General features: G+C 49.1%; 5 protein-coding genes across 5 annotated transcripts; all 5 read left to right on the forward strand.

Annotated features, from left to right (window-relative positions):
* Window positions 1-225: 225 nt before the first annotated feature.
* Window positions 226-1,189, forward strand: MFIFM68171_02127 (uncharacterized protein; the record flags this gene model as incomplete). Its single annotated transcript, XM_071057549.1, has 3 exons — window positions 226-517; window positions 622-932; window positions 1,013-1,189. The coding sequence occupies 3 exons, from the start codon at window positions 226-228 to the stop codon at window positions 1,187-1,189; spliced, it is 780 nt and encodes a 259-aa protein (XP_070913650.1).
* A 1,860-nt stretch (window positions 1,190-3,049) lies between these two features.
* MFIFM68171_02128 (Omega-amidase NIT2) lies at window positions 3,050-4,027 on the forward strand (the record flags this gene model as incomplete). Its single annotated transcript, XM_071057550.1, has 1 exon — window positions 3,050-4,027. The coding sequence occupies one exon, from the start codon at window positions 3,050-3,052 to the stop codon at window positions 4,025-4,027; it is 978 nt and encodes a 325-aa protein (XP_070913651.1).
* A 2,459-nt stretch (window positions 4,028-6,486) lies between these two features.
* On the forward strand, window positions 6,487-7,788 carry MFIFM68171_02129 (uncharacterized protein; the record flags this gene model as incomplete). Its single annotated transcript, XM_071057551.1, has 3 exons — window positions 6,487-6,614; window positions 6,670-7,478; window positions 7,544-7,788. 3 exons carry the CDS (start codon window positions 6,487-6,489, stop codon window positions 7,786-7,788), a joined length of 1,182 nt encoding a protein of 393 aa, XP_070913652.1.
* A 909-nt stretch (window positions 7,789-8,697) lies between these two features.
* MFIFM68171_02130 (uncharacterized protein) lies at window positions 8,698-9,285 on the forward strand (the record flags this gene model as incomplete). The annotated part of the gene is made up of 2 exons (XM_071057552.1): window positions 8,698-9,034; window positions 9,224-9,285. 2 exons carry the CDS (start codon window positions 8,698-8,700, stop codon window positions 9,283-9,285), a joined length of 399 nt encoding a protein of 132 aa, XP_070913653.1.
* Window positions 9,286-9,839: 554 nt separating this feature from the next.
* Window positions 9,840-11,439, forward strand: MFIFM68171_02131 (uncharacterized protein; the record flags this gene model as incomplete). Its single annotated transcript, XM_071057553.1, has 5 exons — window positions 9,840-10,325; window positions 10,450-10,484; window positions 10,571-10,616; window positions 10,931-11,281; window positions 11,353-11,439. The coding sequence occupies 5 exons, from the start codon at window positions 9,840-9,842 to the stop codon at window positions 11,437-11,439; spliced, it is 1,005 nt and encodes a 334-aa protein (XP_070913654.1).
* Between the last annotated feature and the right edge of the window lie 3,921 nt (window positions 11,440-15,360).

Raw genomic sequence — 15,360 nt, forward strand, 5'->3', positions numbered from 1 at the left:
CACCTTGTGAGCCGGGTAGCAGTCATCATGGCTTGACATCGCCAGGGTTTATATATAGCACTATCCGGATCGGGTAATCCTTTGTCTTGGCAGGAACCGACTTCTGACAAATGCGCTTCGGGCGTCCGAGAGATTTTCGTGACCTTTTAAACTTCCTCCGCAACATCAGTATCACCTCACTGGAACCGAGTGCCTTCTGGGCCTCTCCCCTGTCAAGCTTCAAGTATGACCCGCCAGTTCCACTTTGTTGCCGTCTCAAATCCGACGGAAGCCCCTTCATCCGAGTCCAAGAAATTGGCCTATTCACACGCCTTTCGCCAGGCACACGCCCGGAGAAGACATGAGCAGACGGAAAAGTACAGAAAAGAGATAGCCAGTGTCCTGGTTAACAAGGTCTTCACTGCATCCGAGGAAGCTGTCTCGAGCGCTCTGAGCCAAGTACTCAGCAGTAATAAAGACCCGTTCTCATCCTTGGCAAGACCGCTCTCTTCGGTGGAATATTTCTTGTTCAATCAATGTATGTCCATCGTAATCCTATTTCTTCTACTGAAAGCATGGGAGAAGATCCCCCTCAAGGTCAACAACCTTCTCGCCCCTTTTCTGACATCGCTCTGGTCACAGATATTCACGTAATCGTGCCGTTCACTGTTGGCCACTGCGGCTTATTCGACCATCTGGGAGACAACAAGACCCAGATGCTTCGAGAATGGGTCGGTCTCGCCATCACAGATGACACGCTCATGATCGCCGCTATTCTCCTGAGTACATGCCGCTACATTCTGCAGGTCCAGCCAGGCAACCTCATCATTGAACAATTGGCTCTGGAGTATAAGCAAACATGCCTTCAGACACTACGGCAAGAAATGAACAACACGTCTACCCCCGTCAGTATCATGACTGTTGCTAAAGCACTTGCCCTTGCCGTGGACGAGGTAATGTCTTTCTGGAGCTCATGGCACGATTGGGCTGTTTTTTCGTTCCTGAAACAGACGACTGATAATTTCTCATCCAGGTGACGGCGGGTGAGCACACTATTGCTCGGAAGCATCTGAAAGGCGTACTTGCTATGGTCGATTCAAGCGGTGGTACAAGGGAGCTCGGCTTGACAGGCCTTTTAGAACGGATGTACCGAAAATTCATGGAAGCATTGGAGCTTAAGGACCCAGAGATAGACCTCCTAAGTACGTAGCACGACGCTAACGCAAGGGTGAGATACCACAAAACGGAGCTCCCAACCTTGGACCTATATTCCTCATCGGGATTGGCCATATCACGGAGAACTTACAGGGCCAGGTTGCCGACGTGTTTTTGGTCCACGTCCACTATGACCCTACCATCATACACTAGATGGGGCCATCCATTTACCATGGGCCGACACTCTCCCAGACTTGACCCAGTTTATACCACTTTACTAGGCACAAATGAGTCTTAAATCAATTAAATCCGCTGCATTCCTTCCAGAATTGGGTTCTGACCGCGAATACATGACATCAGACGAGCATTGTGAACGCCCGAGCGATAGTTGGCTATGATCGATGTTGCTATCTAACTGTGGCCAAGATGATTTGGGGCGTAGCCGCTTAATGGCGCTTCAAGCTTCAGGAGTAAGCATTCTGCTCCAGTCCCACGTCTAACTGGACCCCACAAAACAAGCAATAACATCTGTGACAGCGAGCTTGGCTTGCAGCAAATCCGAAAGCAGAGCACAACCCGAGGTCGAGAGAGCCAAGGTGCCTTTGCCACGAATGTGGAGCAGGGCTGGCAGCTATGATCGTGTTGCGTAGACCGTTCGAAGTGATTTCTATGTGCTCCGTCTCCGGCAGCGCAGGCTCTGCACCTAGACCCCAACAAACAGGCCTGGCTGGCCTCGGGTGCATTGGATACCCTGGAGCGGGCGGGGGACAGCCCGGAACAATCCACTTGGTGGACAATCATAAAGCGCGGGTCCAACGCCGGATCTTGGGAATCCTACCCTTGCTCCCAAGTGAGGGGTAGTGGCGGGAACGAAACCTGACACTGCCGCAGCTGATTGCATCCGGGCAAACGATAAAGCCAAGACTTAAATTCTTGGGAACTAGGCTTAGGTTCAGGTTCGGAATGATGCAGCTGATATGGTAATGTCTAGGTTGACGTACGACCGCCTGACAGCAACGAGACCGCAATCTTGATGATGATGTTCGACAAAGGTGCGTCCCACGACGAGGGCATGCTGCCCAACCGTCACACAATATCAGACGCAGCAGGTATTCCCGCACTTCCGCACCCTGAACTTTGGCTTCTGAAGATACCCGCTCTACTCCTTTCGAAGTCTTTCAAAGTCGTCAACCATTTAATCAACTGAGTGTTCGCCATCCTCAATCACTCAAGACGCTATCGCGCATATCAAGGGAAGAGTCATGGACGTTTCCCGGATGACTTGTATCAAAGTGCTAGAAGATTCGAAGATATGATCTAGAACGCAACAGCGCCGGGAATCTACGATAGTATGAAAGGACTTCATGATGGATGTGTTCGTCAACCGACTAAAGCGGTGCGACCCGAAGCATCCGCTAGACGGCTTGGGACGGATGCTCTGAGCGGTTCGAGGGGCCGTGTATTGAATAACGACGGGGATTGCGGGAGCTAGGGGTACTTGCGCGTTCTACGGGAGTTCACAGCACGAAATCATTTGCGCGAATGACAAGACTTTCGGATCCCAGCGGGGCCTTTCTAGCTAAGAAGGGGATATTCCAATGAACATTCAGGCTCGGAATGACTGTGGAGCCGGATTACCAATTTCTCGCAACGCATACCCAAGCTAGGCTAGACAAGAGGGTCATCGTAACTTGTGGCACATGACTTGCACGTAACATTCCAAGTTGAACGTTACACCCGCGGGGGAGATAGATTTTGACATGAATGATAGACCTTCCCCGTGAAGGACTCGAGACGAACATATATATGATTGCCTTGTACTGTACGTTGCGGCATTGGGGCTGGAGTCAGGACTCAAGAACTTAAAGACTGCTCAGTAACTACGGTATAATTAGTACAAGCCATCCCGACTAAAATGTCAGACCTTAAGATCGCATCCGTCCAGTTCGAGAACGCCTCAGGCGACAAAGCCTTCAACCTAGCCGCCATCGACCGCCTATCCGCTCAAGCCGCCCATCAAGGCTGCAAAGTCGTTGCCTTCCACGAATGCTCCATCACCGGCTACACCTTCGCCTCCCACCTCACCCACTCCCAACTCCTCGCCCTCGCGGAACCCATCCCCTCCGGCCCCAGCACTCAATCCCTCCTCCACATCTCCCGCACCCACAATATCGCCATCCTCGCCGGCCTCTTTGAGCTCGACCCCTCCCCATCCCCCGACAGCACCTCCCTTCCCAGAATCTACAACACCTACGTCTGCGTCCACCCGACCCTCGGCCTCGTCGCCAAGTACCGCAAACTCCACCCCTTCATCTCCCGGCACCTCTCCCCCGGCAACTCGTACGTCGTCTTCGATCTCTACGGCTGGAAATGCGGCATCCTCATCTGCTACGACAACAACGTCGTCGAGAACGTCCGCGCCACCGCCCTGCTGGGCGCCGAGATCCTCTTCACGCCGCACGTGACCATGTGCACGCCCTCGACGCGGCCGGGGGCGGGGTTCGTGGACCCGAAGCTGTGGGAGGCGCGGGAGCGGGATCCGACAACGCTGAGGGCCGAGTTCCGGGGGTTGAAGGGACGGGGCTGGCTGATGAAGTGGCTGCCGGCGAGGGCGTACGATAACGGGGTGTACGTGGTGTTCAGCAACCCGATTGGGATGGACGGGGAGCAGCTGAAGAACGGGTGCGCGATGGTGCTGGATCCGTTTGGGGATGTGGTTGCTGAGTGTGGGAAGCTGGGGGAGGATCTGGCGGTTGCGCTCTGTACGAGGGAGAAGCTGACGCTGGCTGGGGGTTGGAGGTATCGGCAGGCGAGAAGGCCCGAGTTGTATCGGGGGGTTATCGGACAGAGGAATGAGTCGGTGTTGAAGGTTGCTTGGCTCGGGGGGGAATAGGGCAACGATTCTTAGACAGGATACAATTACAACACCTTTCCCCACGCTTCTTGTGAGCTCGACTTGAGAGCTATCCTTGCGTGCAAGATGACCTCCCTCTGAGCAGAGGAAGCTCTATCTGCACATGCTGTTTTGACCTTGTCTGGGTGCAGGGACCCGGTTTATCCTGGTTTCGCCTAACCCATCTTATCTGTCTTGTCTGTCTTGCCTGTCCAGATATTTTGCCCTCCCCCTTCGTTTCGTTGGCTATGTGGGTGTAGATGAGTGTTTCTACACCATTTCAATACGAGTCCCTAAGCAGCTTCCTAGAAACAGAGGTGTTAGATAAGTTCGACGCTGAAAACAGGGAAATCATAGGCTAACTAGACCTCGAGAGGGAGAAGGGGGATATTGTAACAGGCTAGGCTAGGCACAGGCCTCGGCAACCCTCAGCTAGCCCACGGGAGTGCAGACCACCAGACCCCCAAACAAAGCTATTCCAGGAGCGCGTCTATAGTACGCCTGGACCACTGCACTCGCTCTAATTATAGGGTCCACACATCTCCAAATCTTCTATCTTTTTCCGTTCTTTTCTCAAGTTCAGTATACTCGTAGAGTGGTTACAAGATAGTTGCGATAAACTCCTAGAACCGTTACAGTCTTTACCTTTTAGTAATGGGCTTGTAGCAATATATTACAATTGGTGCTACCCTTACTACGAGAATCCTGGAGTGAAGAAGAGAAGAAAAGAAAAGAAAAGGAGAAAAAGATACGAAGATAGCGTCCTTCCCATATTAGAGGATGCGACGTAATCTGGGCACGTGCTACGTACAAAGTGGGAATAGCTTCGACTAGGGAGTCCATATATAGCCGAGGGTCACCGAGGCCCTTAACGGCAAAGTTGTGACAAATTTGTCTAACCCGATACTTCTGAAAGGGTTCGCTGAAGGAATGGTCTTGACGATGAGTAGTAGATTCGGTGAAGCCAAAGGTTCACAACGATCGCACAAGCAATTGTCTCAATGGTAGCTGTAGCTAACAAGTTATATTGCTTACTGAAGAACCCAAGCTGGTTCTTCAGAACGAGTGACTATATAGATGTCTAAATCCCAAGTGCCTTCGTACCTTGCTTGGTGTGCTCGGTCGATTTTTCCATCGATCACACCAAGCAACTGCGCTGCTCGGTCGCCAAGCAACATTGATCTACCGGGCATCTTCTGACTGGTCAGTCTCCGTTCGGGCCATGGCGTGTCTGGTTGGCTGGTCCCCCCTCTGTTAGTTCATGACAATGTTATGAGCATATAAGTATAGATATAGGTTTTTGCACTATTTAACCCAAAACTTCAGTTTGTAAATGTTCTAAAGCGAAGCGGACTTAGGAAAGGGGTCATCGGTCAATCAAAACAAATATTAGAACATATAGGCCTGCCGGACTAATTAATACTTTAGCGACGTTGGCGATATTTGAAACCGACTCGCCGCATTCCAACACGGGCAAAATAATGGCCATTTGGTGGTCGCTGGTGCACCGCACTATGGCGACAAGGGAGCTATCACGTTGGAAATTGACAGGTAAGCAGCGTGGGGGCTTAATGGTCGTTTTACTTGCCAAATGCCCCGGTGTTGGCCCCAACCTGTCGGCCCCAGATCGTCACCCATATCTAAATTACCAACGCGGACCGGCCCGCCAGCGCGTAAAGTGACCATCGTGCGGGGGCCACCTCCGCACATCTAGGAATTCTAGCTCCCAGGAATTCTTCGCCCTTTTTTTTTTTTGGCTTGGAATTAACCATCTTTGAAACCACAACTGGTGAAGCCACGCCTCACCACTGCTGTGCTCTTCGTAGCAGTGTTTCATGCACCAGACTCCTGTCCTACATGCGTAGCCAACGGCGGCTTCCATTGCTATGCTAAAGGTGATAACGAAACTACGAATCTCCAGCCTAGTAAGCACATCAGATCGAAGAGTCACCTCTCAAAAGGCTGATGGGCTATTTCTCACGCCGTAGTTAGCTCATTCAGGTTCGCCATGCCTATGGCGAGATTCGGGCGGCGTAGCACGCCTCCCCGCTACGTGCAGGCAGGAAAGGACGCCGCTCTGCCGACCGGCCGTTGCACATCCAAGTGTGCGGGCCGGAGCCCCACGCCATCAGCTGGATGGGCCTAGTGCAGGCGGCTGTAACGGCCCACCCACACCGATGTGACCACCTGTGGCTGGGATACCGACGAGAGTGATAGCGATGACGACGACGATTATGCTCGCCTTGTCCGGAAGTTCCACAAAGCTGCCAACAATTTCCCAGGCAGAGAAACTACCGCGGCCCCGAGCCCTTCTCATAGTGCCTGTGGTGCCATGGAGGAGGACCGGGCCGCTGCTAAGCCAGCATTCCTTGATCTTGGAGCCGGGGTTCGATATACTTCTGTGTTGGAGAAGCATGTAGCTGTGGACTTCGACCCGGCCTTAGGATCTCGGCTACAGCATGATGCACCTGCTGGGCACCCAGATCAAAGTCGGCTACAGCCGGTCGGTGGGCGAGTTCATCTTTGAGTTGGTCGACAAACACTGGGTCGTTTCCCTGCATGGCTCGCAATCGGTTACCACCCGCCGGTCCGTCCCGATTCCGGACTGATCCCCCTTTATCCCAACTTTAGCTCGCACCTAGAGCCGACTTTCTCGTTCGGCAGGACCGTCCTCCCCGTGTCAGAGGTGTGTGCAACGGGGATTTCTTTTGCTCAGAGTTCGGCATTGACATTAAGCACTCGTCCCTGACAGACGGGCACCTGATACGTGCTCTTGTTTTGGACATTGACAGAACCTCTGGCCGCAACCCCAGGGAGCTGGATCCTGAGTGTCTCTCGCTACACGAGGTGCAACTCAGCCTGTCATGCCCTGCCTATCGGATCAACGCCACTTGCCACTTCAAAGACCACGTGGGCAGCCTGGCTGTGGTTGTCGCGGGTCATTCACAAGAGGCCGGTCTAGGATTCTCAGCCGACCATTTCTCGTCGAAACCCTTTGTTATTTTCTTGGATAGAAAGGAGACCGAATTGTGGCAAGAGCCTGGCGCCGATTGGTTGGACGAGACGTTGGCCGCCGTCGGGATTGGATCCTTCCGGATGACGAGAAGGCATCTTCGGGTAGGTGCTGGGAGTGAAAACAAGGTGCTAGTTGAGTGCGACTGCGAAAACGCAGAGAGGCATCGGCCTCCCCCCAATCAACGCGGGGAGAACATCCAAGGCATAGACGCCGCTCTCAGCGAGGCTGCAGCCCAGGGTGACGAGCAGATGATGTCGTGGCTGATCGGCCGAGGAGCCAATGCGAATGATCAGCTCGGAGGCCTTTACGGTACACTCTTGCTCGCCGCCTGCTGCCACCGGAACGTGCGCATCGTCAGGCTCTTTCTGACAAGTGGTGCTGACGCGAATGCGGCCGCTCGGTTCACTCAACCGAGCTTGAAGTTACTGGATCATGGTATGGGGTACCGTTGCAGTTGGCCTGTCTGCTGGGACTGCGTGCTATCGCCCGCGCGCTCATAGAGGGCGGCGCGAATGTTAACACGAGCGTGGGACCGGAGGGTAGCCCCCTCCAGGCGGCAGTCCGGAGGCGCTACGACGTGGTTCTCATGCAACTTCTGTTCGATCATGGTGCCGACGCCAACGGCGGCAGCATCTACGGCACACTCCTGATGGCCATGTTCCACCAAGACCACCCTCTACTGGACGCAGCCGAACTGCTAGTCAGGCACGGCGCGGATATCAACAACACGGCCGCCCTCGCCTAGGCCGACTCGACGGCCGCAACGGCGAACGGCGTGCCGACTCTGCGGCCCAGGAGGTGAGCCCTAGACGGCCGCCGCCACCACCTTGTCGGCCGGCGGTTGGCACAAAAACCAGCCACGCCCGCCTCGTTCACGTCATTCCATCGCTGTCAAGATGGATCAGCCGGATCTGGGCATCGTTCAGCGCGTTAACACGTAGGTCTCGGCCGTCGCCGAGAGGCCGTGGCTTTACCAGCTTTGCCACAAACAACGTTTCCGCCCGTACTACAAGCCGCAGCCACCCGCGGACAAGCTGTTTTCTTACGTACGACGATACTTGGCTGAGGTCTGCAGCGACTGCTTGATTTCTGACCCGGTGGCAGCGTTCAAAAATATTCACAATATGGGGAAGAACAGCAAGATACCCCATGGCTGTTATGTTGGTAAAACCGTCTGGTTATATGAAACGAATATGGGCACTCACAGTTTCTATTGCCGTAGATGGTCCTGAGCTGCGGTGAGCTGCGACTGATTTCACCTGAGCTCCCCCTAATTTTCCCTGAGCTAGGGTGATCCTAGTGTTGCCGCCGCACAGCCCCGAATATCCATTTCTGTTCCCCCCACAGGGCTAAAGTTGCCTTTTAACAAAAATGCGGACGGCAGTGAGTCCTTTGGTTTAGCACGGTCCGAGTCATCTCGATGGCAGGAATATGGGATCTTCTTATTTGCCACCTTGAACTGGCTACCGACTATCGACCAAAACACAAGCCAGTGATACGATCAAACACCGGCAGAACCCCGGCCCACTGAGACCTGGCAAAAGAGACGCAGTCCCTTCTATCAAATCGTGACGGAATATATCAACCACACCCAGAGACGCTGCCACCGTTACCGCCACTCGTCACTCACGCATTCTCCGACAAAGCACCCAGAATGTCATTCGGTTGGTCAGCCGGCGACATCGCTACTGCTGTGGCAATAGCGTACAAGATTTATGAAGCCCTCGACAGTTGCGATGGGGCCGCCAAAGAGTATCGCGAAGTAGTCTCCTTCCTCAAAGAGCTGACCCGGACGTTGGAGCCTCTCAAGACCTTCACAGCATGGAAAGCCTACCCAGCGTATGGGAAAAATATCAAGGAGCAGATCGACTTCATCAAAGTGCCAGTTGATAATTTTCCCCGAGACGTGCTCGAGTATGAGCCTAGCCTAGATGCTGATGCTTGGAGTGGTCATCACCGACACATCCTCGAGAAGTTGAAAGGTCCTGGCCGTATGACGGGGGCGGGTGGTGGCTATAGCGGGCTTGGCAGGCGGTGGTTGTGGAAAGAAACTGGGGTAGGCGGCAGGATCGGCTAAAAATTACAACACCACAACCAGCCCGCGAAGTGGGCTGGCAACCACTAGTTGAATAAGACAGTGTACTATCGATCTCCGATCCCTCGGGGGCGATTGCCGGAAGGCAAGCTCATTCTGACTGGCCTGCACCGTGCGGGTCCAGAACTACTCGGACTCGCGCAATAGCCGTTGCAGCTTGGCCCTAATGCACTTCCACCGGGTGGATCGGATTCCTTTCTTTAGCTTAGAATTCCTCCATCTTGGTCTGGATAATTGCAGCTGTGCCTCAACCATATTTTACTCGTACGCGGGGAGCCAGGCCCATTATTGGAATGCGTCCATGTAGGCAGTTAACATTAGAGTTATCTGCGCGGGGAATTTTGAACTTGCTGTCCCATCCTAGCTACTACTAATTAGTATCATAACGTTGGTAGGCGTTGGAAAAAAAAAAAAAAAAACTTTTTTTTGGAACGAAACTTCTAGTTTAACCTAAACCGCCCCACCCCAGGTCCAGTAAAATCAGTAAATCATAGTCGTTGGGCTGCAGGGGCATGGCGGGCAAAAGCCAATCATGGAAACGCGTTTTGTGACGATTTGTGCCTAGCCACCCAGCGCTGTGTACTACCAGTACTGTACTGTATTGAATAAATTTTCGGTACCTAGCGAACGACTGCGATCTCCATTTCCTCGGACGCTCTAGGTACCTACCTACCTTACCTTAGTATGAGGTGGTAGTAGAAATGGCACTGACGGCGGTCCCTACGAGACCTCTGTACCGGTATTCTCCCCTGCCCGCGGGGGCAATTCGGCTGCTGCACCTCATGCCGCACGGGGGAAACAGGGGCGCACCTATACAGTGCCGACTCGTCGACTACTCCCTCGAGGGGCCGAACGAGGACGACACGCAACACCACCTATACGAGGCGCTGTCGTACGTCTGGGGTCTCGGCAACCAACATGCATGCAATCATTATAACCGCCACTACATCTCCATCGAAGAGCACTGCAGCTTCCCGGTAACGACCAATCTGCACGCCGCGCTGCAACGCCTTCGGAGCCGCCAGCTGGTGAGGGTCGTGTGGGTGGATGCCATCTGTATTAACCAGGCCGACGATCGGGAAAAGGGCGAGCAAGTCCGGCGCATGGCCGAAATTTATAGCAATGCAAATCGTGTCATCGTCTGGCTCGGCGAGGCCGACGGTGGGGGAGACCAAGCTCTGGAGGAGGTAGGCCTAGCCGCCGCTGCCGTCAGGAGGTCAAGATCGGAACTGCAGCCAGCTAGTACCAACATGAAAGATGTCACCACCACCACCACCACCACCACCACCACAACAACAATAAAAATATCAGCGTTGCTCCAACGGAGCTGGTTCCAGCGCATATAGGTACGTGCCAAGTGCTTGCTTTCACCTTAAATGTCTTGTTTTTGCAATATCTGGACAGATGATAGATTCCCTCTCGTTCTTTACAGGTGCTCCAGGAGGTGGCTGCGGCTCGAGAGATACTCGTCAAGTGCGGTTCGGCTGAGATCAGCGGGCTCGCCTTCTGCCTAGGCCTCGAGTCGCTGAGAAGCAGCGGCGCCGAAGCCGGCTTACGAGACGGCATTCGTCCGGTCATGTACCTGATACGAGGGGCTGGCTGCCGACGCCGAGGAACGGCCGTCTCGGATCGCTTCACCTTGGGTATACGCCCCCTGGGCGAGATGGTCGACATGTACCGCTCCCACCAGGCCACCGACCGCTGCGACAAGGTCTTCGCCCTGCTCGGCATGAGCTCCGACGATCAGATTCCCCCGGCCGTGATGGCCAACTACGAGACATCGTGGGGGTAGCTGCTCAGGGAACTCGTCCGACACCTCCTCGGCGACCGGGTAGCAATCACGACGGGCGACGACGTCGAGATTGCTGTGATCAAGGGCCAGGCTTCCGTGCTGGCCGTGATAGAGTCGGTCGAGCTAACCGGCAGAAATGGCAACGACAACAACATGCAGCGCGTTGCTCTGCGGCTGCGGGGGGGATGGAAGACGACGTGGATGCTGCCACCGTTGGCTCGACGCGTACAGCCGGGCGACCTCGTCTGCTTGCTGAGCGGGGCGGCGAGGCCTTCCATCCTCCGGCACTGTCGAGATTACCTTGCCGTGGTCATGATCACGGCCCCTGCGCTTCCGCCGCCGACGCCCGTGGTCCGTCGGAGCGGGCCACGAGACAATCCGAGATGGCGCTTATGCTGGAGGACGCAGGCCTGTACCGACAGGCCGAGCACATACTTCAGGAAGCCGTGCGAGGTCACGTCGAGGCGCTCGGGCCGGAAGACGTCCGCTTGCTGGCGACCAAGGACTAGCTCGCCACCATTTATAACAAACTGGGGTATTTCGCAAAGGCAAGGCAGCTATTCACCGAGGTGCTCCGGGCGAGGACGCGAATCCAGGGCTCCAACCACCCAGATACACTGCGCTGCAGGGCCGGTCTGGCATCGGCCAATAGGCAGTTACTGGGAAGGTATCTGAAGCGGACATTTGAAGCCTGTTTCTTCCTCTGGATAATAGCTGTCAAGCTCCATCCGGTTTATGACGCCTATAAGACGGTACGTAGACAGCAGAGGATGGGTGTGCCACTGAAGGATGCACTCGTCCAGGGGCTAGTAACACTATTAGGCGCGCTTCTAGATGTAAAAGACTAGACAGCGTATTTAGAGTACAATTACCGCTAATAAGAATGGGGGATATCTAGATATGAAACGAGACGGGAATATTAGGGGTAGCTCTCTAATTAGATAGCAATACAGTCACAGTCAAAAAGTAGAGTCACACTTTTTCCCCTACTTTGTATGGGAATTTGTATGGGAAGCGTTGAAGGTCAACTTAGAGCCAATGCAGCCAGCTTCTACAAGCGGCAAAATAGAAAATGACCTCTTAGGTAGAGGATTTAGCTTAAAATACCTCTAATACTATTTTTCTTTTATTTTTAAAAAATGTTGGTAATATATTAATAGGTAGTGATAAAGTTGAGTTTTAGCTATTTTAGGCAAAATTTTAATTAAAATAGCTAAAACCTAACTCTGTTACTCCCTATTAATAAACTATTAACATTTTTTAAAAATAAAAGAAAAATAGTATTAGAGGTATTTTAAGCTAAATACTCTACCTAAGAGGTCATTTTCTATTTCGCCGCTTGTAGAAGCTGGCTGCATTGGCTCTAAGTTGACCTTCAACGCTTCCCATACAAATTCCCATACAGAGTGGGGGAAAAGGTGTGACTCTACTTTTTGACTGTGACTTTAGCTAATAATAAGTATAATATCAGTATTACTTTTGGTTTTATTTTAACTTTGCCTACTAGCTATAAACTTCTACTAAAATAATTAACAAAAACAAAAAATAAATGGCAGGGGAAAAGTTTTTTATAGACGTTTCATACTTAATGTAACTAATAACATAACTAAAGAGAGTTGGAGTAAAGTAGTAGAAATAGTTAGCTCGCTTATTAAGCTATTTTACTTATCATATATATTACAAATAATACCTATTAAATAAGGTAATAATTTTATATAAGAAATAAAATATAACTAGAATATTATAGATAGAGATCTCCTAATATTTCTCTATATAACGGAGTTGTTCTAGGAATATGTTGATGGAGATGGACCACGATGTCTCAGTACCGAAAAGACCTTAGCCAGCAGGTGATATCATAGTGAACAGCCTCCTATTGTCATTGACTATATAGAGACTGATCTTTATAAATTAGAAGTCTCTTATATAGGAGAGTTTTCTATAGGGGCTTTATCTACCTCAGTACGGTAACATCATCTACTATTATTTGGCAGGTTCTCTTAGTCTGGCCTAGAGGGCTCTCGTTATAATTTATCCTCCTCTCTATAGAACCTATCCTCAGATTCACTTTATCTGAAATCAGAGAAGGGTGGAGGTTAGGATAACATCAGATAGATATCAAGTACTGTTCGAACCTTGCAAGGTTAGATAAAAGTTGAAATATTGTATCTTACAGTACTCTTAAAGTGCTACACCTCATAGGGCTCCTTTACTCTGAAGGATTATATAGTAAGAAAGAATTGTAACTTAGGTATAGAGTAAAAGTTTTTATCTTCGAGGAATTTTCGGTAAGATCTCGGCTACTACCTAGGTTTAATAGATTATACAGCTCTGTAGCTCTAGTACTCCACTTTCCCGGCTCCGGTATACATCTTGAATTATCATCAAATTATCTAGATTTCTATCTAATTTTACATATTGCTCTTTCACAGAACTTGAACAGTATATACACTCTTGTAATTTCGTAGTTTGTATACAACTACAAATTATAGACATATATTAACCCTCTTTACTCGGATATAAATACCCCTCTCCTCTCCTACTTTTTCCAAAACTTTTCTTCTTTAGACCCTCTTCTATACATTGCTTCGCTCGCTTTTCGCTCTACTCCTATACATAGCTCACTACCTGCTCTCATCTCTCTTCTCTCTCTCTCTCTCTCTCTCTCACTCTCCTTTTTCGTTGTCACTTCAGCTACTTTTCTGTTGCGATAGACGCTTTCGCTACCTCTACTACTGAGATTATACTATATATGAAATGCATTTGCTCGGCCCTTAAAAACACTAACCCTCACTCTAGTAAAGTTCTTTCAATTGACTATTCTTTCGAGTAGTTGATCTCCTTATATTACTCTTACTATAACATAAAGAAAGAGTTGTATATACTAGTAAGTCATATATATTTTTTAAGCAGATTAGTAAGAAATTTACTGACAATTATGGGCTACTACCGGAATAGTTAGCAGTACTATTAACATTATAATTCTCGTTGATATAGCTCGTACTATCATCGATTATTATATAGGGGACGCTGAAAGCGAATTCGACGAGAAGAGTAATTGCCCTTAGAATTCTATACTATCTTACTATAGCTGTAAGAAGATCGCTACCACTATTAAAGGCCTAGTTAAGGCTTTTAATAATGCCGAAACTATTTATTGCTGCTAATTCGATGTTTCTAATGCTGCTAAACTATCTTCTATAAGTATATTTAGCTTACTTATTTTTATATACAAATTGCTAACATCTTAATAACAAGTTTACATAGTATATTACTTTATAGTTACATTATATAGCTAACTCTATCTATAGTAATTATCCTATTCTAGTCAGAACTATAGTTATAATATCGAGGTTAGTCTTAGTCACTATATTTTCACTAAGTTATCACTAATATTTTATAGTACAAGTCTGAGGTATATATCTAGAAGGTATAGTCTATTACTTATCTATTATTCAGTAATATTAGTTTCGTAGGCTAGTCGAGCACTAAACACTATTTCTTTAATATAGTAAAGAAGGAGATTACTACTAATATAGAGGATATAGATGCTTAGCAAGTTTAGATAGAGGTAGCTCCGAACTTAGTACTAGTATCGATCTAAATTTTCTGAGGTTTATATTGTTTTCAAAGGGTTCTTCTATAGTATTTCGGTTAGGATTAGTATCTAGTATACCCTAGGATCTAGTTTTATATAGATAGATATTAATTGATATCTTATCGCCTACGTTTTTACTAGTTTTTATATATTTTTCGAAATTATAATACTAACTTAGGTATATTCACTATATCTTCCTCTAATACTTATTGATTATACTCTGAAGGCTAGTCTACTTATTTAACTAAAAAAAAGGTTTTACTCTAGAACTTTCTCTTATCTCGAATCTCTTTAACTTCTTATTCTCTATTATTCTCTAGGTCTAGTATTAGTATTATAGATATATTATCTTCTTTTCGACTATACTATAGTTCCAATATCGATATAAGAAAAACATTATATAGATAATCTTACTTTTCTAAGAGTACTAGTTGATAAACTAGAGATCTAACTCGATTTAGGATAGAATAGACTAATAAACTTAGGTACTAACTTCTTTAGCAATTTAAACTTTAGGTTTCAGGTTAATAATAATACCAAACTTCTATTCTTAAACTCCTTTTTTATATAACGTGTCTTATATGCGAAAGATATATATAAACGAAAGATACACGAAACCGCGACCTCGCAACTTTCTACTTTTATCTAAAACATCTCCTCAGCTAAACATACTATAGAAAAACGACGAAGGTCAAGTAATATTAGTACTTCAGGCTATGTAAAATGATCTAAAGCTAAGTATACGAGCTACTGGGAAAATCTACTTTATAGATCACTAAAAACTAGGTCGTTGTAAATACAGTATTCGACAACGATATAATATTCTGGCTAA

This window comes from Madurella fahalii, assembly GCF_045866475.1.
Source record: "Madurella fahalii IFM 68171 DNA, scaffold_1, whole genome shotgun sequence".
In the NCBI taxonomy this organism is placed as follows: Eukaryota; Fungi; Ascomycota; class Sordariomycetes; order Sordariales; genus Madurella; species Madurella fahalii.